The 27,134-nt window shown below is 35.6% G+C and overlaps 1 protein-coding gene across 4 annotated transcripts in view; it reads left to right on the top strand.

Annotated features, from left to right (window-relative positions):
- MAPK10 (mitogen-activated protein kinase 10) overlaps positions 1–27,134 on the top strand; it is a 139,637-nt gene that overhangs the window by 30,774 nt on the left and 81,729 nt on the right. For all 4 annotated transcript variants that reach the window (XM_063107619.1, XM_063107617.1, XM_063107618.1 and 1 more), the window contains one exon: positions 23,923–24,052. In XM_063107619.1, the coding sequence (XP_062963689.1) occupies positions 23,923–24,052 (130 nt within the window). The remainder of the gene's footprint in view (positions 1–23,922; positions 24,053–27,134) is intronic.

Here is a 27,134-nt window from a genome sequence, read left to right as displayed (position 1 = left end):
TTCCATATTTTTGGTGTCTAAATGTAAGAGAACTAACATAGTCACTATAAATTAATATTCATGGCTTCCTCAAAGAATGCATACCATTAGTGTCATGTGGTTGGAAAATCAGACATGAATGCCACCGATACAGCTAAAGTCAGTAGTGGGGTATATTTATCAGTGCTGTGCATGTGAGGAGCATTATGGATTTAGTGGAGAATGACTGGGCTTAACGAAATGAAGAAAATGCAAATAATGGGGTTGTCTAGATCCATTGTTCATAAGCCCAAAATAAAGAAAAAATATAAAACAAAATAAAAATTTAATCTCATCCCTGAGGTAGCTCATTGGTTCATTTCCATTCAATGAATATTTATTGTGTTACTGATTCATATTAGGCACTGTGCTTTGTCCGAGGGATATAAAGGTAAATAGATAGGGTCAAAGATCCTGCCATTTAGTCAAGAGATGGGCATGATACCATTGCTTTTCTTGGGCTGATTTCTTCACATCCTGTAGTTCATATTCATTAGTAGGATACTTCAGGCTGCTGCAATAAATTAACCAATAGGAAATGACAGAAGCTCAAACACAATAGAAGTTTATTTCTTATTTATTATGGGGAGCTGGGAGTAAATAAGGGAAAGGTCTCAGTTCTATTCAGTGATCTGAGGAGCCAGGCTGATGAAAGCTCTGGCATACTCACCTGTGGCATCTAAGGTCTCCAAACAATTCGCCAGAAGTAGATAAACCCACAGAAGAACTTTTATGAGGCAGGCCCGGCAGTGGTGCATTTCCTTTCTGCTCACATTCCACTGGCTGGAACTCACTTACGTAGCCACAACCCAGCTGGTTAGGAGGCTGGAAATGTCTCTTGCTTTGCGCCCAAGAGAAGGAGGAACAGTAGGATTTTGCAGTCTTTGCTCTACCTAAAATGTCTATCATCCCCCTAAATCCAGCACTAGTGCCCCTCTACCCTGTTTCTACATACACACCCCTGTATTGTCTTTGTCATAGCACAGTCACATTACATTGTCTCATTTCCCGCTTGACTGTAAGCTCCTTAAGGCACACACGTGAAGCTTGCTTCCAAGGTATTTCTAAGGCTTCACTCAGTCCCTAGCACAGAGGAGGCACTTAGTAAATATTGCTGTTCAACTCTTGGTTTTCTCTTCTTCTCTTACCCACTCCCAACTCATTGGAATCCATTTTTGTGCACCTCATTCTGTTGGAACTGCTCTTCTTTCACCAGAGAAACAGAATATCAAATATAGCAAGCACTCTCTGGTCTCTGTCTTACTTGATTTGGCAATTTGGCACTGACTTCTTCATATTCCATTTTCTCTCCTCTTCAAAGTTGACCTTGGAGATTTTCAACTTTATCTTCCCAGTTCTTTGGTGGACTCCTTTTCTGTGAAGTTAGCAGTGTGAAGGCGAGCTCTTGGGTGTTAAGAGCTTGCAACCTCAAAAATAAAGAAAGGTCTAGTTTTTAGTGACAGGAAAGACTGTTTACCCTCTCAGTGAGGGAATGCTGGATGTTGGAGGTGGGGTGTGTGGAAAGAGAAAAAGAGGTTGAGAGAATTTTTTTTCATGTGAAACAATAAATATTTGAAGAATTGGAAAAATGTGCATTAATGAGATATTGAAAAAGGAAGCCATCTTTACTTTTGTTTCATGCCTGTTCCTTCATACTGTAATAATTTTCCTTGAAGTCAGAAACTGCATCTATTTTATAGCATTCCATTCAATTTAACAAATCTTTATTTAGTGCCTAATATGTTTCAGGTGCTGTACTTGATGCTAGAGCTACTGTCATGAGTAAAAGCAGACATTATCCTCACTCTGTTTCAAAATTTTGGCCTTGTAGATGGGATCCAGTTATGGATATCTGTATTTGGTGGGGTATACCCTAAGATTGTCTAACAGAGACACAAATTATGGTGGTTTGAACACTTCCCTCTTCCTTTAAAGTCTGAGCTGCTGCCTAGTTCCAGGGGATAGGGCAACTTTGTTTCACAGAGACATGATAGTGTCTTGATAGTGTTGTTTTTGCCTACACAGCCATACCCACTAGGATCACATTCTAGTTTGTGGGAGGAGGAAAACTAAGAGGAAAGCAAGTAGTCTCTCTACAAGAATATGACCTAGAAGTTGAATATTTCATTTCTGCCTCATCCATTGTCTGGAACCTGGGAAATATATTGTCTGCTAAATGCCATGTGCACATCTAACATTAGGGAGGTTCTTGTAACTGAGGAGGAAGGGATGGAACTTGGGAGACCATTAGTCTATGAAATAGGAAGTCTTCAGTTTTTAGATCTGATGACTGATATCCAGTCCTTTTTCTTTATCTGATTTTGACTTATGGGACCTCCTTCAAATCAGTGTGGGTTTTAATTCTTGATTCCTCTGAATTGGTTCCCAGACAGCTGCATTATATGGATTAGGGCCAATTGATTCTCAAGAAATAACACAATGTAACATAAATTATATGATAAATGAATGGATTCTCATCTTGCTAGACTGATGAAATCACCCTGTCTGTCTCCTTCATCATGTTTTCCCAAAGCCTATCCCAGGTCTCGCTCATGCTTTTTTTTCCCCCGCTTGTTCTACTTTTGTTCAACTCTGTAAATCATTTACTAGGGACATAAAGAGAAACAGGCATAGGGCTTTTTACCTGGCTCTGAATATTTTCAGAATAAGAGTTATTGTCTGCCTTTCTCTTATCTTCTGTCTTATAATAACTATCCAAGGTATTTGAGGACAAATCTTATCCTTAAAAATATGTAAAATTATAAAATTGTAGAAAAGGACACAAAGGTGATCGAACTGTGTAGTTTACAGAGAAGAAAATTGGGGCCCACATAGAGAAATGTTTGTTGCTGTTATTCATATTAGAGCCTTTAACTTTCAATTCATTGTTCTTTTTAGTACAGCCTTGTTCCATTGATTCTGCACAGTTAGGTGCCTTGTACCTGGTAAAGTTTGAGGTTCATATGCAGATTGGTTGCTTCTAAATCAAGTGCATATTTGTCTTTCTTAGGAATTCTCAAAGCATCGTCCCTTGACCAGCAACATCAGCATTAAACTCACCTGGAAAGTTGTCTGAAATGCAAATTTTAGGTTCCACCCAGATGCAGAAACTCATGTCAGAGCTCATGTCAGAAATGTGACATGTTTACATTTATATTTGCTGTAAACTTTTAATGGTGAACTTTAAAAAATTACTCAGAAACTGGGGGCCAAGCCTAGCAATCTGTGTTTTAATAAACAAACCCTCTCAGTGATTCTGATGCCCACTAAAGTTTAAGGTTGACTGTGCTGCATTAACAAGACAGTTTACAGCATATATTAAGGCATTATTTTATGTGGTATAAATCTCCATAACCAAAAGTACTGATTACTGAATGCCTACAACATGCCATTCTCTGTGCTAGATACTGTATGTATCAAGTCTCACTGAATTGTCACATAGTCTGGAAAAATGGTTATTATCTGTATTTTATAAAGGAGGAAACTAAGGTTTAGAAAAGTTTAGTTGCCCCTCATCCACCCACCAGGATCACATAATTTGGTATTGGCAGGGATGAGATTTTTAACTCATGTCGTTTTACTTCAATGCCTATGTGCTTTCTAGAGCACCATGCTTAAAAAGTACACTGTGTTATATTTACTCAGAGAGGTATGGAATATAAGAGATTGCGATATTTGAAATGCAAAATTTTTAGTGACTATGAAGTGCTTCCAAATATTCTGTAATTTTAATTTTCCTCTAATTATATAAATTTCCTCTAACATAAGGTGAATACCTTATGTTAAAATGCTTCTCTGAATTTTGCCAGCCTTCTTTGGTATTGTTAGTATATCTAAAACAATATTTTATCGGGACAAAAATGATCAATTCTCTTCAAGTAATTTGTCTCCTCTGTTTTCTCTGTGGCACTTTGTAAGTGGTTTTGCAGAGACAGGTGTATAACAGTTGATGTTTCTTCTTAAAGGCCCTACTTGCGAATTGCTGCATGGCCCTTGAGGGATGGGCTTCATCTTGTGTATATCAGAGAGTCTACATAGCCAGACATATTCTAGTCCCTTCAAATGAAGGGATACTTGACCCTGGGATAAATTAAATACTCTGTATCTCATAGTTCATCATTCCCAGGTCACTGGGAGACCAGTTGACTTGTCTCCCATTCGCAAACATCTTTTGATGCATAAGCACACATAGAAGTGTAGAGTGTAGATGGTAAAACCTTAAAATACACATTCTTGTTTGAACTTTTATTTCTTTTTACCTGTGGAGAGAGTGAGTGTTAAGTAAATACTGCCTCTTACTAACTTGCCTAAAGTGGATAGCCCTCTTTATTGCTAAGAGGAAACACTGGATACTGTGTTGTCACATCTTCAGATTTTTCTAGAGAAGCAGAATATATGAATGTGTGCTATATGGATATAGGTGTGTATGCTGTACATGTAGATGTATATTTATATATGTGTATATATACACACACATATATTTATGTGTGTGAAATCTCATAATATTGAACTAATTCAATTATTTTAACACAGTGTAGGCCAAAATCTTCACCTGTACATCAGTTGTATTTGTGACATGTTTACATTTATATTTGCTGTAAACTTTATTGATGAACTTTACAAAATTACTCCCTTCCAATTCACATATTTCTTTAGCATCATAACTTTAGTTAATTCTATCACCCACTTGAAGTTCCTTGTTTTTGAGTGATAGCTTATATTTTAAAACAAACAAATCTGGATTCAAAATCTGCCTGGGTTGACACCATGCCATATGTACTAACAGAGTGACCTCAGGGAGATAATTTATAATCTCTGATCCTCATTTTCAATGTCAATAAAAGGAGCATAAAAAGAGCCCAGCACAATCTTTGGGCATATATATCACTTAATTCTGATACTTTCTCCTCTTTAACTATGAGAAAAAATTGTGAAAAAACAAAATGGATATTCTCCAAAAATCTAAAGAAGCCAGCATTTTTTTTCCTCCCAGGAAAATAAAAATTTTACTAATAATTTTGAGGAAGCAATGCTATTCAAGGAAATAACTTACAAAATAATAACAAATATATGTCATTTATCATGTTAATTGATCATTGATTTTTTTTTTGTTGAAAACTCTTACATTTTTGTTAACTGAAATGGAAGGAGAAAAGAAGCATCCAGTAGTTCCGTTTTAGGATTGATCTATTCTTGGGCTCCAAAAGGGCAGGATTGAATACTGAGCATCTCTGGATGCTGCTAAATTGCCAACTCTAGGCAGTTTGTATCTATGTCTGGGTCTATCTGTTGGTGATTTTCAGTAATAATTTAAATTGAAGTCCTAAAGGAGCAAAGAAGATAAGTTTGCAGTATTACATTGATAATCAAAATGATGAAATTTATATTATTTTCTTGGTGGTTTGCCTATGATTCCTCCATAATTTTTTTTCATTTTGTTTCTTTGGATAGTTTCCCTTTGTCCTTGTTCCACATCAGAAATTGCAATTGATTTAGAATGAGGTAAAAACTCATTGATGAGCAAGGAAAACTTGATGACTAAATTCACTATGAAAACTTTCTGACTTGAGGTCTATGGCAGACATACCATGAGGTGACCTCAATGAGTCAAATCTTTCTATAACATTCTCCCATTGGGTGCAGATGGAAACTATGCAGATGGAACTTGCTTTCATTTGATAAAATATGGCTAAAATATGGATAATAGGATAGTTTCTTTCTTGACTAAATTAAGATTTCATCTTATCATGCTAAGTGAGATTCTTCTGCTGTCTTTGAAAAAGTATGTCCCCTGGTTATGTTCTTCCTTTAACAATTCAGGAGGTTTTACTCAACGACTTGAAGGCATTTTGATGTAAGCCTGTGACCTGGAGTTACCTATAGGAGTTGATATCAGCCTGTGGCTGACAGCCAGCAAAGAAGCAGAGACCTCAGTCCTACAACCACAAGGAACTGAATTCTGCCAACAACTATGTGAACTTGGAAGAGAATCTTGAGCTCCAGAAAGTTCCTTCAGCTTGCCAGCATCTTTCTTGCAGCCTTGTGAGACCCTGAGCAAAGGATCCAGCTAGGTCAGGCATGGACTCCTGACCCACCAAAACTCTAAGATAACAAACGTTTGCTATTCCAGGCCATTAAGTTTGTGGTAATTTGTTATGCAGCATGAAAAACTAATACAAGGTCATCTCATTTTCCTTCCTCAGGATTCAGTTATTCTTTAAAAGTAGATGAGATTCTTAGAAGGATGATGTCTTGGAAATGTATCAGGCACACCTATATTCCCATGTCTAGAGGATTTTAGAAAAGTTTAGGTCTAATGGCTACTGAGTCATTAACATATTAGTAGTAGATGTATATTTTGCATTGTTAATCTTTACTGTAATCAGGAAATTTAACACATATTTTACTTCAGAATACATCTTATAGGTTGGAGGTGAGTGGTGGTTTTCTTAACATACAGCATGATGAGACAGGAATAAGCCTTGATCAATCAGAGTTTCTCAAAGGGGGTTGCATACCTGGTTATGTCCTTCCTCTAACAATTACCGAGGTTTTACTCAGTGAAGGTATTTTTTTGTTTTAATATTGGATGGTTTGATGGGCTGTCTGATGACTATAAATAACTAAATAAGAATGACTGAATTTATACTGTGAAAAAATAAAAAGATAAATACTTCTATATGTAATTAATATAGGTAACAAATCATAAAGAATATATAGTCAAATTTTATGCAAACATTGTTTCTCCTCATCAATTGAATGATTGTGGACTCTAACATTCAACATAATGTAGATTTCAGCCTAGCCTCTGGCACTTATTAGAGGTGTGATCAGAAGTCCCCAGACCTTCTCTTTCTTTATTTGCAAAATGAGGCTAATGGAGGCTAGTAGTACCTACACTTAGGATATGTGTGACTTTGTGAAGATCAAATTTTATACTATAAGTGAAATGCAAAATACAGTGCATGACACATGTTAGATTCTCAGTGAATTCTGGTTCTCTCTCTTACACACACATACACATGTGTATATACACACAGGCACATAAAGGAACTAGTGAAAACACTTTGATCTGGACAAAAGGTAATTCTCTATTATTATCTGGTCTTGATATTTCTTTTTTCTTTCTAAATGTGAATTATACTTATCTGATTTTCACTGTATCAGAATTATATCAAAAGATTTCTTTTTAGATTTGGCCTGTAAGATTGTTTAATGTTCACTTTAGAAGGTATAATCTCTACTAGTAAATTCTACAGAGCTTTGTTTCCTCCCCTGAACTCTACAAAATATCTGGGCCTATACTCTAGTTACCTAAGAACAGCTTCTCTTTCTGTTTGTGATGTGCTGTAGCTTGATGTCAGTTTCTCTTTCTTACATGCCATGACTAGTATTTGCTGTAACAAGAGCAGAATGGTGTTTTAAACTTCTTTTGGCTATAAAGAGTAACTGCGAATGATGTTGAAGCTGAAGACAAAATTTTTTCTCCTCAATGGACAAAGCTGTGGGCTTCAAGATAATTTCCTCAGGTTACAGCAGCTTATGGGATTATCTTGAGTCACTATATCTGAGGCATGAGCTGTTATCTCTTCGTATCTTGTTCAGTGGTCAAGTATCTCATATTCACCACGGGACTATCATTTTCGAAGTTTTTTGTAAGACACCAGTATCATTTTTTGGTAAACAATATTTTTTTTATAAGATTATTTCTTGATCCCTTCCAGTAAATTTAGGTAATTACCGTACTAAGCTTGACTTGTTTGTTTTGGTGTAGCTGAACTCTTTAGAACATGCAACAAGGCCTTGTAGAACACAGCTCACAAATAAGCTCTGTGACTTTGGACAAGTTAATTGTCTTCCTTAGTCCTCAATTTCCTCATGTCTAAGTAAAATGAGGGTATTAGTTCAATGATTAAAGGTCTTTCTAGCTAAAAATTCAGTCTTGATATGTAGACTATTTGCTATTTACAGAAATGCACAATATGCTTTTTCTTCTTTTTTGAAAATTGCGGCTGACAAGCACAGTGCTTTTAGTACTTTGCAAAAGTATTTATTATGAATCTGGCAGGAAGAAGAGCTTGGGAGCCCAGGAAGTAATTACCAAGTCTCCAGCAGCCAATAGTTTGTGTGTGTGTGTGTGTGTGTGTGTGTGTGTGTGTGTGTGTGTGTGTGTGTGTGTGTGTGTACATGCGCATATGTGCATGCATATACCGGGTATGTATGCATGTGTGTGTGTGAATTGCAGCCAGTTGGAATTGAAATGTCTACATAAATTTACTTTTATTTGAATGATGAGAAGAATGTAGAATTATTATCACCAAAGATAATATTTTTCCCTTTTCCTGACTTCTGTTCCTTTGGAAAATCTAAAACCCCTGGATGTTATTAGCTTACAGATCAAGAAATGCACAGTATGCTTTTTCATTCTTTTTGAAAATACACAGAAGTAACAGGAAAAAGTTTGTGTGTATGTGTGTTATGGCAATATGGCAATGGGGTAGAGGGAAAGGTGTGTAGACTCTACTGCAGTTTTGCAAGTTTGAGTTAGACATTTTTTTTTAACATTGGTAGTATACTGTTATTTAATATGCATTACAAATTCATATTTCTTCAATCACCCAACAATAATAGTGTCCTTTATGTAAGTTAGACATTTTCAATCTAAAATTTACCTGATAACCTTTTCCATTTGGTGACATGAGTATATGTTTCTAGCTGGTTAAATTAGTGGTCTATGAATTCATAATTTAGTTATTACACTTTCATATTCCTCAAAAATATTCATAGAAAGGGAATGGTTAATGAAACTGCAGCTGGGCCTACCTAATTTGGAGAGAGGTTGGCTCTTCAGGGAATTGAAAGATATCTTCAAATATCTGAAGTCACAAATGTCAATAACTGAGTAAACTTATACAGTTTGACCCCAGAGAATATACACAGGATAACAGGAGTTAGATTTTAGTTCAATGTAAGTAAGAACTTGATCAGAGTCAGAGCTATTCATGAATGGGCTGTCTTCTTTGTGGAAGTGTAAGCAATTGGTTACTAATAAGATTCAAGTAAAAGCTTGCTGGGTGAACATTTTACAGAAGATTTCTTCATTTAGTGGAAGGTTAGATTAATTGAATTTTTAAGTTTTCTTCCCATTCTAAGCTTATGTAGCTTTTAAAAAATTTTTAACCTCAGAGCCATTATTTATAAGCTGTCAGTGCTTTTTAGCAGAGAATCTTCTGCTAGAAGGTGTCGAGAGTAGTCTTATGGTTAGATTTGGAATGGATGTCTCCTCAGTGTCTTTATCACATTGTCAATAAGGACTGGATCTCAGATGGAGCTGCAAGCAAGCAAGTCTGAACCCAAAATTCTGGGCAGGAATGCTGGATTCATATACATTAATGCCCACAAAAGGAGTCCCTTACAGTTCAAACTCTCCTCTAAACATTAAACTGTAGATGCGTTTCTTTGAAAATGGTCAAATAGTTTTATTCTAGCTATTGTTTGTACCCTGTAGACTGTTTTAGCTGCAGGTGTGTGAAAACTCTCGTGTTCTTTATAAACAGGAAAGTTTATATTACGATTTGGCCTTAAGCTTATATAATTTTGGAGGTCCCCCTTTAAGAAAAATGACAAATATAAAATTAAGAATAAAAGTGAATTATTTATTTAGAATAAAAAATTACTCTAAATCACAGATTGGAAAAAAGCTTATAAATACCACAGAATCATCAAATCCAGAAAAATAATGTTTTTATTAATTAACTGTGATATAATACCCCTTTTGTTACATTTTTGGCTATATATTCTTTGAACATGTCCCCATACGGAAATGATTTTGTAATATTATTATCTATAGAGCAAAGAAAAAGAAAACTTAGTTTCTTCCCAATCATGATTGGTCAAAACTTATCTTTCATTACTGATAGTTTAGAAAATAATTTTTTAGCTTCACAATTTATTAATAATAATGTCATATAAATGTTTAAATTGTTACCAAATTTGGGAAAAACATTTTCTAGTTTTTTTTATATACAGATTGTCATATTTTAAAAAGTTGGCCCCAAATGACCTTCTGGCTTCATATATTTCAAGCTTTATTTCTCCACCACCACCTACATGTTTACATATTATCAGTGTCAGGCACTGTTCACACTGTGATATAAGGTCTGGCTCTGCCCTGTTCTGTCATAAGATTAGGCACCAGGTAGGTAGGTCCAGTGGTACCAGTATTCATGGAAATCATACTTACGCTGGGAAAAGTGGCAATAATTTAAATACATAAGTGACTATGAAGCATATAATAACCCACTTAACCAAAATAAATGTATTCCCAACTTAATTTCCCCTTAGTCAGATGCCATGGATTGAATGTCCCTCCAACTTCATTGAAGCTTAACCCCCACTGTAACTGCTGAGGGTGGGAGATCCTATTATAGTAATTGAAAGGTGGGTCCTTGAAGAGGTAATTAGATTGTGAGGACCATTCCCTAGTGAATGGATTAATCCATTGATGGTTTAATGGTGGTCATGGGCATGGTTCTGAGGGCTTTAAAAGGAGAGTAGGTGAGAAGCTCTCTCTCTGCTGCTGCCATTTTCCCATGTGATACTCTGGGTCCCTGTAATCACCAGAAAAAAGCCCTCGCCAGATGTATTCCCTGGACTTTGGACTTCCCAGCCTCTGAAACTGTAAGCAATAAATATTATTTCTTTACGTATTACCCAGTGTCAGGTATTTCTATTATAAACAACAGAAATGGACTAAAGATCAGATCTTAAAACATCTGCAGCCGCTCCAATTCTGCCTCATGCAAGAGAATGCTAAATGAGAAGCTGGAGTGTTGAGTCTGTGGCCTTAACCCTAAAAAATTTGAGTGTAAACAGCATATGATCTGCTCTTTTAAACCTTATATTATTTATAAGTTGAAGGAACTGGAGGTGAAATTAAGATCAGAAAATATTAGTGGCAAATTTTTGTTGAACTTCATCACAAAACCAATCGATTTGAGTTACATAGTCTTTAGAATGTGTTTTTAGGGCTGGCCGGTTAGCTCAGTTGGTTAGAGCATGGTGTTATAACACCAAGGTCAAGGGTTCAGATCCCCATACTGACCAGCCACCAAAAAAAAAAAAAGGGCATTTTTGGTGACTATCACAGTCAATGTACAACTTCAAAGTCATGTTAGCTGTTATTCTTCAATAAAATAAATACATTTGGTTAGATGCATTTCCTAATACAAAAATTTTGTTTGGGTTTTCTTTTCAACAGTCAATAAAGGACAATAAAAAATCATTAGGAAAATAGCTATTCTACTACTTAATATTTTAACTTACCATGCATGAATAATAATGCTATAGAAGAATTATATCTGAGTTTTATACATGTATGAAGGATTACATAAATTGGTTATTAACTCATTTGAGATCCTTACAGACTATTGTAGTATCTCATCTACCAACCAGAGGCAGAATAGAGACAAGGTGATTCTTGGAGTTAAATTTCAGATTGGTATTCGGTTGAGTTAATATTTGACAATCTCTTTCTGGTTTCATAGATTTCAACTTATTCCATTGCCCTTATCAAGTATTGTTGGCTTCAAATATAGTGTTTTCCAAGTTAGTATTTCAAAGTCTTATTTCATAATTTATATGTGGTATTTTGACAGTCCATGTCAACATTCATGTAAAATGCTATTTGCATTGTCTCATAAATAATGTCATTTAAAAGTATTTAGTGTCAAGTAGAACACTTTTTAACATTAACATTTTACATTGCTTACTGACCTATAAACAGGATTTATGTTGAAACAATTGACTAATTGCATTTTTGGCACAACGTGCTGACAGTAATTTGATCATAAACTCATGGGGCCTCTATTTTTTTTTATATTTTCTACCTTGAAACTGCAGTAAAGTTGTAGTTTATGATAGCAACTGGGCGAAATTATAGTTCTTGTTGTAAAAATACAACAACTATTACAGATGCTTGATAAATCCCTAGCTAGGTAGATTTTCCCCTAACTGTGCTTTTCAAAACAGATATATTAGTCTTGAAATGCAGTTTGGGTTTTATTAAATCCTCGAATTCAATCCCACATTTGGCAGTGACAATTCTTCATGTTTATTATTTTCTATACTTCTTGACTCTTAAACTTTCTGTATGCCTGTTAGCTAGATAATAAAAACAGAACAAGCAAAAACACCCACCAGATCTTGTTTATACATGTTTTTTAACTATCAAAATGAGGCTAAATTAACTACCTCAATAGCTTGAAATTTATGTTTCTAGAAGGAGTCTTGCATTTGATTTGATATTAGTACCTTACTTAAAAAATTTTTTCAACCTCACCAGGACCTACAATCCACAGTCTGCCAACATTTCTCTGTTCCTGACCACCCTGACTTACTACTCATTTTCCTCCTTAAGCAGCTTAGATGTTGTGCCTTGTTTTATAATCTATCCCATACATAACCTTTTACTATCTTCCCCTGTTCTTTCCTGGCAAAACGCAAACACTGATTAAATCCAACTCCTCAGTACTAGAATAGCTGAATGAAGATAGAGAAAAACATTCATGTTGACTGGTCTTTCCTAAATTCGAGACAAACAAGATGAAGTGAGCCTTTATCGCTGCCCAGGATCTCTAGTGCATTTGCATTCCTACTGTCTTAGGTGACAAAACTCCAACACCTTCTCTCCCATCCTCTGTCTCACCTGATGATTTTGCTTTCTACCTCATTGTAAAACTAAAAGCCATCAGAAATGAATATCCATAAGCTCCCCATCACCACTGCATTTACCTATGTACTGGCATCTAAGCCCATTTAATCTACTTTTCCTTGTGATACCATGCACAAAGAATTTTATCCTATATAAGCCAATCTTACTCTTGTGAATAGATCCCACTTCATCACCTCAAGAACATTTCTCCAGTAATTATTCTCTTCCCCATCTTCCATATTTTCTTCAAACTAGACCTTTCCATCAGCGTCTAGTATTTTCTCCCTTCCTCTTTGACCTAATATTTTGTTTGTATTTTCTTCATCTATCCTTATTCCTCAATATGTTACAGTTCTTTGAGTACAAGAAATTAACTTGTACTTTTTTGTATCATAATATATATTAAGTTTTTGCTTGACTCTGTAACATATGACGTTATCTATTAGCATTTAAATTTAACCTTCTGTGAAGTCTTTTATTTGGTCCAAGTAAAAATATCCAATAACTAAAAAAGGAGACATGGTAGAAGATCATCACATTTTTGTTAAATGAATGAAGAGATAACTCACAACAATTTTGAATGAACTTCATTTTCAAAAGTCAGTATTAGTTTATAGTAAGAAGAAATGCTGCAATAGAATTCCATTTCCTTATAGTTCTTAGTTAAAAGACAAAAAGAGGTATTATTTTTATAATCCCAGAGCACACAGAATTTAAGTGTTCAGATGGTTTTACCTATGTAGCAGTTATGGTGTTCCAAATAAGAAGATTAATAAAAATACATGTGCACATGCACACATGCACATACACACACACACACAAATTTCAGTTTTGCCAATGGCACAGAAAGAACATTGGTGAGAAGAGGATTTTTGCTATTGTTAAAGTTAGTTTTGTACATTCTGACCTTTCTCTAAACTCAGACTGCATCACAGAGAGCATATAAATAAATCTCTTTTCCATTTTGGTGCTTATTAGTGTTTGCTGCCTTGTGTTCCTAAACTGAGAACACTCAAAACCATGAAAGCAGGAAGCAATGGGAGCGCTGGTAAAGCCAGCTGTCCAGGAAAACCACTTGGGGTCAGTCAACTGGTTGTTAATAACACCAACCAACAGGAAGAAGATGGAGAGTGCAAGAGGAGAGCATGAGCTTATGAGTAAAATCAATACTCGTATTTGATCGGTGTGGTGCCTTTTAGATACTTGTGCAAAAAAATCTCAAAGTGTAATTTCTAAGTGCCAATTTTCAATATTGGTTTAAAATAATAGGGAAATAGCTTATGTGAGAATACTGTGTAGACCAAACCTTGGCTGAACAATACTCACGTTTATTTAAAACAAACAGAAACCAACTAAAAATGGCAGAATTTAATAGCCATTTACCTGGTTTTACCACGTTTTTCAAAGAGATTGGTCTTATCAAAAACAATTCTGTGATTTTTCTAAGCTTTTGGCTTTTAGTATTTCCAAGAAGCTCACTTGTTATTTCTTTTACAAGCACAAGGAAAACTTGTGTAAAGCTTCAACAGGTGAGAATTCTATACATGCACTAATTGTTTCATGAGCATATTATTTAACTATTCTCTGCCTGTTTCCTTTTCTCTACTAGCTTGCCAAATTTCTGTATAAATACAGCAAATTAATGTTAACATCTGTCCAGAAGATACATGCAAATTCTAGTTATTATCATAAAGTGGTTGTTAAATTATTAACTATCTCAATTATCTAAATAAATATTACTTAATTATATGTAGGCCAAATGTATAAATGAATGGAAGAATGGCTTAAATATAAAATTAGAATCAGAAAGGCACATAGGAACTTTCCTGTTTGAGAATAATTCTGTCATCTTAGTGGAATGGCTTTCAAATATTCATAGTTTTTGCTTTGATATTAGGAATAGTAAAGAAAATGTAGAAAATTATATGTCCCAGAAAAACAAAGGAAAATTAAGAGATCTCACAATGTGACACTCATATGATATCAGATACATTTTAATTTTTCTAATGTGTTATGCTCCCATTTATTTATAATAAAAATATTTATCTTTTATTTCAAAATAACTTCAAACTTATAGAAAAGTTGCAAAAATAGTAAAAGAAACTATAACAAAGGAACTATAACAAGATTATAATAATACTTATTTCATATGATTTTAGTGAGAATCAAATTAACAAGTACATGTAAAGTATTAAGAACTTCAGAGACAAATAAGTTGGGAGAAAAAATGCTTAGAACTAATAAATATTGGTCATTATTATTAACACTTGATTTCATCACTTGAACATCAGGGATGATTTCATCACTTGAACCTATGGGTGCATAAAATTTTATGCGTGCATAAAATTTAGAATGACAGCCTGTGCTATATAAATAATAAAACTTCTTACTGGAAGAAACCCACTCCCAGTTTCTAGGATTACTTGAGTAATCGTACAAGAAAATCAAAATTGCCTATGTGTAGTTCTTTTTTGAGCTAGGGTCAGCAATGAGTCCTAGCATTTTGAACTAATCTAAGCTTCATTTCCATAGCTATCATTGGATGAATTTAGTTGATCTCTGCCAAAATAAATCTGGTGAATTATTTGATATTTGGAAAACATTTACTAATGGAAGAAAATACAGTCACATTTTTGTATAGAATATGTTAATACAATTTTGGTAAAAAGAATACAGTCTATTTGTTAATCTCCCATTTTTCAAACTGGAGTCTTTGTGTCTCAGGGTGGGGCCAGGCAGAGGGCTGCAAGTTCAGTGTGTCAGGGGTCCTCAAAGCCACAGGATAAACATGGCAAGTCTTTCTGGAACCCAGATTTCATAAGAATATGGAGTGTCAATGGGGAAATGAGATTTTATATTAGAACAAGCATGGGTATAACATATGGGATTAAAAGATAAATTTTATATGAATTTTAAGAATGAAGCATATAACTCAAAATATTTAAAGGCTATTTAAGTCATGTTCATAGAAATCTAAGAACTGTAAATTTGCTTTCCTTTACTGTAAGGAGTACTTCAAATACCACTAGTTTACTTGTTTAACAATTATTTATTTAGAACAAACTATATGCCAGACACTGTCCTATGCTCTCGATGAGAAACTGAGCAAGACCAATGTAGCACCTGCCTTTATGGGACTTACCATCAAATAGTGGGACAAGCAGTTTTTAATGTAAAGCTAATTTAATTCTGCTAACAACTTTATGAGGTACACTCTTTTAGTTATTTTATTCATGTGGTGTTACTCAAGACTTTTTAAAACAAGTACTATAAATAGAACAAGCAGAATTCTCAGACACAACGTAATTCGCAGGGATAGTCTAACTTAAATGAGACTCGATGAGGATGGTGAAATATGAATTAGAAGAAGCAAGAATGAATGTAAGGAGACCATTTAAGGGTCAGTCTCTGTAGTGACACATAGTGAGAAACAGAGTTAAAGTGGATCAATTTGGAAATATACTTTGGAGGTAAAAACAGTCCTTCATTGAGTTGAATATGGGGAGGAGAAGAGATAAGGACAATCAAGATGACTCCTACCTTTGAAAAAATGAGTATTTAAGACAAATACTGGAAGAAGGCATTTTAGGTTAAAAGACAAATCAAAGGTTTGTTCAGTTTGTGGCATATTAATTTTGAGATATTTCTAAGACATACAATTAGAGGCGTTCAGTAGACATATATGTGAGTCAGGATCTTTGGGGAAGAGATCTTAGCTAGAGATAAAATCTTGGCGTCTTGAGTAACATCAATAATTTAATACATGCTTCTTACATTATTTAAACATTTGTCCTTTAGCTTATGCAATGCCCTTTTTTCTAACATATTTAAAGCTCAGAAAATAGACATTTAGCAACAGCAAATATAATTTCTTGCAACATATGTGTAGGGGATACAGAGCTAAATCCTTCAGAATTTCAGCAGTTAGGGGGTGCAACTTGGAGGACAGAAAAAATTGCAATAAGAGGCAGTATATGATAAGTATATCATAATGATGGTACAAATAAACTGCTGCAAAGATAGGATTCAATTTCAGAAATATCAGCCTAACTAGTGACTGAGTAGGGGAAGTAAATAAAGGAAAGATAAATAGTAGACAAAGATGGACAGAGCAGTAACAAAGAAAAGAAGTCTAGGGGCATAAATGGTAGTTAGTACACATTATTCAGAGGCAAGAGGTGTTCAGAGTCATTCACGGTTAGTAGTGCTGCATCAGTTGTCAGATGAGGGAAGGGCAATCAGAAAGGAAGAAACACTGTGCTGGGGCAGGCTTAGAGGAAGAAAAAGTAGCCCAGGGGCTGGGCACTGAAGTTTATTCCTATCATAATTATACGTCCTGTGTGCAAGGAACCATTTACAATCCCTGTGGTTCACCTAATGGATCTCATCAATTTTACAGGTCTCAAGAAATCGTACCAACCTGTGAGCCAAAGGAACATCTTAACATCTTTAGTTCATTATTTTAAACACAGCACATTCCCACTACAAGGCTCCTTTGAAAGTCACTGTTTCACTGTTGAGTTTCTTGCACAAATAAAGTTTTTTGCACTCAATAAACTCTTCTGCTCCTTAGCTAACTCTGCCGTGATCCAGGTGCTGATGCTCACCTGTGTTGTCATGTAGATTTATAAGAAGAATCTTGTTAGGATAAAACAATTAAATATTAATCATACTTTGAATTGTATTGCCAGGAAATGGCCAAAGGTGGGAATGCAGCAGTAACCTTGGTAGAGCAGTTCCTCAGTTCTGCCTCTCTGTCTTGTGGAAGCCATGTGTAAAGCCTCCTCACCAGAAGCACAGTGCCCACGAGCAGCAGGGGACCACATCATTTATCTCTAAGCTGGGAAAATTTGGCAGTGAAAGGAACCCTAAAGTATATTATATAGGTGGATGTAAAAATAGTGCTATTGAAATTTGTTTTAAATTAACTTATTCTTAAAAAATAAAATACAGGGCCGGCCCCGTGGCTCACTTGGGAGAGCACGGCGCTGGGAGTGCCGAGGCCGCAGGTTCGGATCCTATATGGGGATAGCCAGTGCTCTCACTGGCTGAGCATGGTGTGGACAATACCATGCCGAGGGCTGTGATCCCCTTACTGGTCAAAAAAATAAAATAAAATAAAATACAAATACAAATACAAATTTGAATCTTATTTGTATTGATTACCTAAATACTAAAAAAGAAATGAGAAGAATAATTATTCTTGATATATCCTCATATATTTTAATCAACTGAAACTTCTTAGTTCTATCTGTCTGAAATATGGTTTCACTGGTATTTTTCTGAAGAAGTCAGTTTTTCAACATGATTTTATTATTTTCAACTTTTTATGAAGTTTTTGGGAATCTTCAAAATTGCATGTTTTGGTTAATGAAAGAGAAATTGACACATTCGGTATAGATGATTTAGCCCAAGTTTTAGCCCAGTCACTGACTTTTCTCCCTTCATTTAGAGTTCCTTTATTCAAGAAATAGTTTTATGGCAGAACTTGACAAATAGATTGCCTATTCTTATGGTCTTTTGCATGGATTGCCAAATTTAGATGCTGAAAAATTATAGGCCTTTACAATCATATTTCAATACTGTACAGAACATAAGTCTTCTGAAATTAGAAACCATTAAGTTCTATACAGAATATAATTATATCTTAAAGTTAAGAACTCTTACCAGAAGATGATTCTCACAAATTACGATAATCTAGAGCATAATCATAGAATTTCAAAATTAAATCTTGTCCTCCCTTTGAGAATGCATTGTTTTATTTGTTCAGTTCCTTTCTTGTTTCACTTTCTTCCAGCACATTTCAGTGTGCTTCTATCTGCACGTTTTGTTTATAATAACAGCTATTCCCTAAAAATTTCAAGATCTGAAGTATTGGGGTGCTTTATTAAATACTATGATTAAACATTTCCAAGTGATTTTGCAAGAAAAATACATCCAAAATTTAGAGGACTTACTTGTAAAAAGGTGTTCTTCAATCAGAATTACAAGGCGTGCCAAGAAAATGTCAATTGCTATGCTGAAGTATCTTTATTTTTTTTGATTCGATATCAGCTTTGTCTCCAAAATTTTATAATAAAGTTATTCTAACCACGTATGTATGAAAATATTGATAAATCTTGGCACCTACAACTTCTATTTTGATTTGTAGAATACTGAAATTTGTTTGGACCCAATGTGAATTACACTGTACCACAACCAGCTCAAAGTCCATTTCTACACTATAGATTTCCTAGTTTTTAGCATTATTATGTTCTCAAAATTTTTGTATTTGTGTTATCATTGACAAAACAAGTAATCGATCTTCAATGTTAACATTTTTAACTAAAACTATGACAGTTTTTACACTGTTGTCAGATTTTCACCTTTGATAGAATGAACTTCCATATACTTTACTTTGAGTCATTGAATTGGATAAAAAATCAAACTAGTATCACAATGTGTTAATTTTATATTTGAATCATTTGATAAAATGATATAAAGCAGACATAATTTAAATGATTACAATTTTTTTTCTGCTCATGAAGGCAGCACATTAACAGCTGTTGCTTATCCCTTCTCTTCAGCTTTATAGCATCATAAAACTGGATTAAATGACAGGAGCATAGGCCATATCTTTCTTTCAGGAATAGACCTTGTCGAAGTGGAGGTGTGTTAGTACTGTCATGTCAAGAAGTTGGCCAAAGGAACTTCAGCAAAATTCCTGGGAAGTTACTGGAAGTTGCTGGAAAATCCTCTTAAAGATTTATCTCGTTTTTTACTTACATGAATGTAAAAGAGAAAACTGCTGAAAGAACAAAGTAGGATTCCATGGATCAAGAATTAAAAAACAACAACAAAATGACTCAAATAACAGAAAAACTTTCAGGCATCAATTTGTGACAGTATAGCATCAATGTTGCCAATCTGCCCAGGTATTAGCTAAACTTTTGCCACTAACCACAGTGGAATTACAGAAAATGAGAAAGTATTGTCAGCCAGGGTTCATGGCGGGAGACAGAAACACTTTAAGCAGGCAGAGATTTAATATGGAAGGCCTGCAGAAGGGTGCTCAGTCTGACCCCCTGGAGTGACTCCCAGATTCTAGACAGCTGAGTCAACAAAGGAGCTCCTACATCTGAGAGTATCCTAGAACCACTGAGTTTCCAGAACATGCAGTCATACCTGAGATTAGGTAATCATAGAACTGGAACTATACGCTTGTCGCTGCCGCCATCAGTACTCCATTACGCTGGGGACTGGGGACTGGAACCTGGGACCACTACTGCCCCTGCTCCAGCTCCTCCTCTCACCCAGGAATCCAGAGAATGACTCGAATCATTGCTTCAGAAGAAAACCTCACATAACAAGACCTTGCTTGCCAACCAAGTAATGTCAGAAGATCACCACCGTCCTCACTTCTGCCTTACAGATCTTTCAGAGGTGCATCTGCAGGACCTCACTGGAATCAAGAGTGTTACCGGCAAAGGCCTCTGGGAATTGTACATTCAACTCTGAAGTCTATTTAGTACAGGAAGGTACAACACAAGTGAGTCCAGTGGAAGTTTAGTGAGCCCCAAACCACAGTATACCACAGAACTGCAGACAGGCAAAAGTTCTTACTGCTTTAGAGAGAAGAAAGGGGTTCCAAGAGACACCTCCTGAACTTGACATCGGTCCTTGTATTGGTTAGAAAAGATACCTAGTAAGCCATTAAGAAAGAATGCAGTGACCACTGAGAACAGGGGGTTTATTAAAAACAAACCATACCAGATGGCTTATTACAGTTGTAAGTCAGCTAACTGTATGGCTATAACGTACCTAGATTTTATCAAAGGTTTTGCCTTTGCTTGATATCTTTTATGACATAGCACAAACGAGAAATGTGGTCGAGATGTTAGTAGAGCTGAATGGATTTGTAATTAGTAGAAAGACTAAAAACTGCTTATTAGTAGATATGTGTCCAATTGTTGCATGTGCTGTAGAAATTTATACTTTGTGCTACCCTACATTACATAATAAATCTGGCAAGGATTTGATTTTAAAAATAGCAATAGCCATCCTTTACAGAGTGCTCGCTTTGGGTGAGGCTCTGTAGATATACCGTTAACTCTTTTACTCCTTACAACAATCTTGTCAGGTTGGTGTTATCCCCACTGTATATATGAGGAAACCGATGCCAGAAAGTGTAAAGAATTACGTGTAGCTACACATCTAGTGCGCAGCAGAGCTGAGATTCAGACCTAGAATTGCTTCAAGGAAGAGGTACAAGAGGGAGGGAGAATACCACAGTGTTTCTAGGAGAAACCAGCTGGTGGTTTGCCTGCCAAGACACACAGAGGGTGGCATTTTCTCATTATTTCACACAAGGTGGGGAACCGGCCCACTGTCTTGCACAATCTGGTCAGTATCTTAGGGACTCAAACTCACACTGACAAGCCTCACTAACATCTCACATATAAAACCAAATGCCAGTTTATTAAATTATGAGGGATGTAACAGGCTGACCATGCAGCATTCTAAAAGAGAGCCTGGTTAGTGGAATGTTGACTGCAGAGGATAGAATCAGCCTACGGAGACTCTGATCAGAATGCTAATTGGCTGTAGTCTCTGACAGTTGCAATTCAGACGTATGTGTCTGCCTGGCTGACTGGATCTCTGGACCTACCTAGGAGGGCATTTTCTTATTTTGCCAGACAGTGCTAGAATTTTCCTCTCTGACTCCTTTATACACCTTCCTGACTGATTGCTATTCTTTTGATAGTCTAATGATTTCAGCTAATTTGACTTTGGCTTAAGATTCAGTCCTTCTCTTTAAAGTGACTGATCAATTTTCTGCTGATACAATTACTTAGCTTTCAGAAAGTAAGTTTAGTTCTCAAATTTCCAGATCCACTGTTGTCCTTGTGCATTCCCTATAAGATGCATGCCCATTCAACTCTTTCTTTTGATAGGTTAAAAAAACAAACATAAGAACAAAAGTACCAGTGCTGACCTATGTAATATAATAGCAGCACAAGTTTGTTGTTGTTTCTCTCTCTCTCTCTCTTTTTAATTTTTTTTATTGTAACATAGTTGATTGCACATATCTGTGGGATACAGAGCTGAATATCAATACTTGTGCAACATGTGATGCTCAAATCATCGTAATTAGTACATTCAACATTATACAATGTAGCCATTTTTTTTGTGTCTCTTTAGCACAAATTTTTAAAAACATAGTTTTTTTAATTAACATGGTTCACTGTGAGTCAATAGTGTCTGATGTCATTATCAAAGAAGCCAGGACAGACTTAGCTATATAAATTCTGTCAGAAGAGGATTATTGAATGAGTGAGTGACCGAATGAATGAGGGAGTTAGTAGCCCTACCTTAATCTTCAGTGCCACTACATGCCTGGAGTGGCAAGGTTTATTTAGTTCAGAGTCCATATTTCAGAGAATATTGACAGACTGGAGTATATTTAGAGGAAAATGACCAGATGGTGATGGGACTTGAAACCACATTCTGACAAATGGTGATAGGATACTGGTGATATTTAGTTTAAGAAAGAAAAGACTTAGGGGGAAAATAATAAAAGCTTAGAGTTACTGAGTGCTTACTCTAGGCCAGGTATTGTGCTAAGTCTTTTCATAGATTTATAACATTATGGTCTATCATAATGAAAAGGGAACACTTTATTTTGGGTTGCCCTAGAAGGCAGGGCTTACAGTAGTCAATAAACCACAGAGAGACAACTCTGCTTATTAAAATGGTGGCATTTCTACTTGCAAAGCTGTCCAAAACAGAATGGCATTTCTACTTGTCAAGCTGCCTTGACATCCATGAGTTCCATGTTTTTGGAGGTGCACATGCAGAGACTGGTCAAACTTTTGGTGAGGATATTTTGCAGAGGAATGAGTATTAAATGGAGGGCTGGACTAGATGAACTCTAAGACTTTGCCCAACTTTATTTTGAGAGTCTATCATTATCTTAAAATCTTTTAGTTCAGTGGCATGAGCCCTAAATGGTCAATGTCACTTCCAGTTCAATAGATCAGTTGTAGGGGATCCCAGTTTCTGCATTCCCTACAAGTAACTAAAACAAAACCCAGCAGAACGCAAAGTTGCAGAGATGGGATACAAACATTTTGTGAGTGCATCATTATGCTTAAGGGGCACAAAAAATTATTACAATATATAATGTCGAATGCACTAATTATTTTGACTTGAGCATCACATATTGTATACAGATATTGATATTCAATGCTGTAACCCACAGATATGTACAATGAATTATGTTTCAATAAAAAACATTATGTATAATAATAGTAATTAATCAAATTTTAAAAATCATTCTGCATACTAGCAAAAAGAACTTCTCTCACTTTCTCATTTGCTCTCTAGACCCATGTGTTCTGAGAGAAAGAGTACCATATATTTAGATTGTTTTTTTAAAAGCATGATAAATTCTTCTTAAAGAGTTTGAAAGCTTCACATGTCAGTAGCATTTATTTCTGTACTCGTATTTAAATGCAGTTATGTATGTTTCTGAAGTCCCCTCTGATTGCATTCCTTATTTTGAGCTTTGTTTCTGTTAATGAGTGTTCTTTGATCATCAACCAACCTGTGCTTTCATGGCAATTAACCACACCTTAAAAACTGGTTCCTGTGAATGGGGCAAGAATGAATGTCCACTTAGATCAGTGGAATTTTATAGCTACAGAAAACCTAAATATCATGTGCAGATAGTCCCCGATTTACAATGGTTCAATTTGTAACTTTTTGACTTTGCAGTGGGTTATCAGGGTATTATATGCGTTTTTGACTTATGGGTATTTTTGCTTTACGATGTGTTGATTGGGACATAACCCCATTGTAAGTTGAGGAGCATCTGTATTAATAGGTTAGAAATTCAGGCCCAGGGAGGTTAAATGACTTGCCACGGTCACATGGCTAATAGGAAATTTGAGCACTTTTCTTTCTTCTTTTTTCTCCCCACTCAATTTTATGCTGTGTTCTTGGCAAGATACTCTTCTTCTTCTTTTTTTTCCCTTTTCCTAACAAGTGGAATGTTTTTATACCAGTCACTTGTATCTTTACTTACAGCCTGATTGGCATGTCACCTGAGTAGGGCCCCACATAGTATTTTCTTTGCTCACCCTTAGTTAGGTAGGCGGGAGTTGTAATATATCCTTTTCTCTTAATTCTGGGTTGCTCTTGGATCTCTGCAGTGCTGCGTATGATGCTGTCCTTGACAGAAATGTGGCCATTAAGAAGCTTAGCAGACCCTTTCAGAACCAAACCCATGCCAAGAGAGCGTACCGGGAGCTGGTCCTCATGAAGTGCGTGAACCATAAAAATGTGAGTTTTCTTGTTATTTTTAAACCTCTGGCGGTAGGAGGTTGCAAGATTGGGGAAAGAAAATAAGTGCTCCAAGTTGAGTAGGAAAGGCTTTCCTTACTCTGTGACTGCTGCCTCTTAAAAGATTGTTTATCCTACCCATATGCTACATTGATTTCAGTGTCCTCGTGGTAGCTTTCTGCTTAAAAATCACCTAAAACCTATATGACATGGAGGGGATGAGCTTTATAGATATTTCCCTGTTCAGAAATCCACTATATCTGGTTATCTTGCCCCGAATTAATCAGAGAGCTTCATGTTTTGCAAAAAAGAAGCAAAACTAACAAACAAAAACAAAAAACAAAGAAAACCCCTACAAAATAATATGCTGGGTTTTTTTTTATAATTGATATTTAATTATTAACAGATGAAGATTTTTATTCAACATGTTACCTCCTTTTTGTTTAGCTGTGGTCTGGCTGTGACCTCTGATTGTTCAGTGTACACACTGCGAGTCAGCATCCTGTTTTTTGTAGGGCTGGGCAAAGTTGAAAGTACATATTAGCAAATCATTTCAGAACAGGATCATCAAGAGCATTTTCTCCTTAGAACTCAGCTGGGTAGACCGTTGCAGGATATATTTCACATCGAGTCTAAGCTTCTTCACTCACAATCAAAGGCCTCTAGAATTCCTTCTATGCTCCAGTACTTGTCAGTAAGGATAGACATGGAAGAGTTTATAATTTTAATAATGACAATTATTAATAAATAAATTATAATAAATGCATTAAACATATTTTGTTACATATAAATACATAATAAAATATACTATAAATTATTATAAATAAAACTATTATAATACTAGATATCATAACTCTCTATAAAATTTTTCTTAAGTATGAAAACCACACAGAATATATGAAATTGTCAGTGCAGTTTTATAAACAAATGATCTTTTCCTAAGGCTACTCATCTATCAGTAGCATTGAGAAGAAGCAAATGTATTCGTGTTTAGCTGAAAGATATTTGAAATATAAATATGTGGATTCGGGCCCAATGACAGTGTTTCTGTTTTCCCCTATTACTCTACTCTGATGATTTTTTAATTCAATCATTAGACATGTAATTGTTGAATGAATGAAATATGCCAGGCACAGAGCTAGATGCACTAGATGCTGAGGATACAGCAGTGAAGAAAGTCGAGACACATCTCTGCCCGTGTGGAACTTATGCTCTACCCATGATGGAAAGGCAATCCACAAAACAGATAGGTCAATGTGTAGAATGTCAGCTGTGATACGTGCTAAATAAAACAAAGCAAGCAAGGAAGACAGAAAATGCTGGTCAGTGTGTTGTAGGTTAGGGTTACCCTTTGAGCAGGTTGAGCAGTGAAAGCCTCACTAAGAAATGGAAATTTTATGAACTATGTACCCATTTCTAATATGGCAAAGCAACGAACATGAGACTTCTGGAGAAGAATGTAGAAATGATAGAAAGAATGATTTCTAAGAAGAGTCATTATACTAATTTGTTCTTTCAGTATGTTAAATAAGGGCAGGAGCAAGATTAGCCACATGACCAATGCAATATATTTTTATGATAGGAAACAGGATGAAACATACCATAGGCAATAAAAAAAAATAGATGAATACAAGCAATCAAGCAACTGTATGGAAACTTTTCCATACATGTATTTATATTTCCTTAATCCTTCTTCCAGACCCTGTAATGCAATACATTATAGAGAAATACTCACTTACTTGGCCAATTTGAGGGAATCATACTTCCCCTTCTTGACTGAAATGTCATGGACTCATATTTATGATACCTAAAAAGGAGTTCCAAATTGCAATGATAATTTATAATAGAATCCCACCTGCTACCTTTCTTTTATGTGTGTACGTATGTATGCGTATAAGTCTACTCAGAAATAAATTTCTGGAATGTGTTAACAGAGAGGTAGTTCACATACACCAAATGTAAATTCTGCATCAGTACTTGTAATAATAAGTAAAAGGCAGTCAGAACATAGACCTCCGTTAAATTTGTGGAAAGTAAGGAAAAACAATGAAGTAATCTCATGAAATCTTTAATAGTAGTGAAGAAAATTCATTTATAAAATGAATACTCAATTCAAGGAAGTGGTAAGTGGGGTGACTGTGGGGCCATGACAAACACTGATTCACATCCGTGCAGCTGGAGATACTGCAATAAAAGAACTGAGTTAGACCCCTGCCTGGAAACTGTTGAACTAAAATGGAAATACCTGTGATGATCTCTTCTAAAGACAAGTCTTTAAATTGGTTATTAGTAGGAATTAGAATTTATGAGGGAGCAAAGAAAGAACAGAGGAGAAACTTTCAAAGGGAAATCAGAGAAAGTAAACGTGATAAAACAAGGGCACAGGAAAAGGGAAAATAAAAACATACAGTAAAGAATAGATCTAGACAAGTTAGCTTTAAAAATAATCTTCGTTTATTTAAACTTGTAATGCTATTTTCTAGATTAGTTTAGATTACCTAGATTATTTGTTCACCAGGTGATGTTAGTATTTTTCCATCTTTAAAGGATGTTTGTGTGAGTGTGTATGTTTGTGTGTGTATGTGTGTGCCTTACATAGCCTGTGATGTTTTTATTTGAACAAATATTAAAATGAAATAAATTACTTGCTGGCAACGACTGTGAGCAAATTCCCCAGCCCCAGACCAGCCTTCTCCCATAACCAGTGACTGTTTAATGAGCTGTGCATTCCCCCCCAAAACAGGAGTGCCCCTCTGTGTGGTCTCTAACCTCAGCACAGCCCCTTCCAGGTGCTCCTCTCCAGGTTTCTGAGCTAAGTGGGAGGCCATCCTGACAACCACTGCCTATTCCACTTGCCTCTCACTGTGCCTGCCCCAGAACCTGGGCCTGGGCCACAGGGGCAGGGAGAAGAGAAGATATTAGCAGGAAAAAAAAAAAAATAGAAAAAAATACAAATGGTCTCAACTTTGGGATGTTCAACCACAAAAGAAATTACATATAAATACATGTAAATATATCTCTACCATATGTGATGGAAAAACTTTTTGTTTTCCTTTCCCAAAGAAATAAAATGGAGAAAGCC

The sequence above is a fragment of the Cynocephalus volans genome, chromosome 9 (assembly GCF_027409185.1).
Source record: "Cynocephalus volans isolate mCynVol1 chromosome 9, mCynVol1.pri, whole genome shotgun sequence".
NCBI classification, from domain to species: Eukaryota; Metazoa; Chordata; class Mammalia; order Dermoptera; family Cynocephalidae; genus Cynocephalus; species Cynocephalus volans.
Note: the sequence above shows the minus strand (reverse complement) of the source record. Positions and strands in the feature narration are given on the sequence as shown.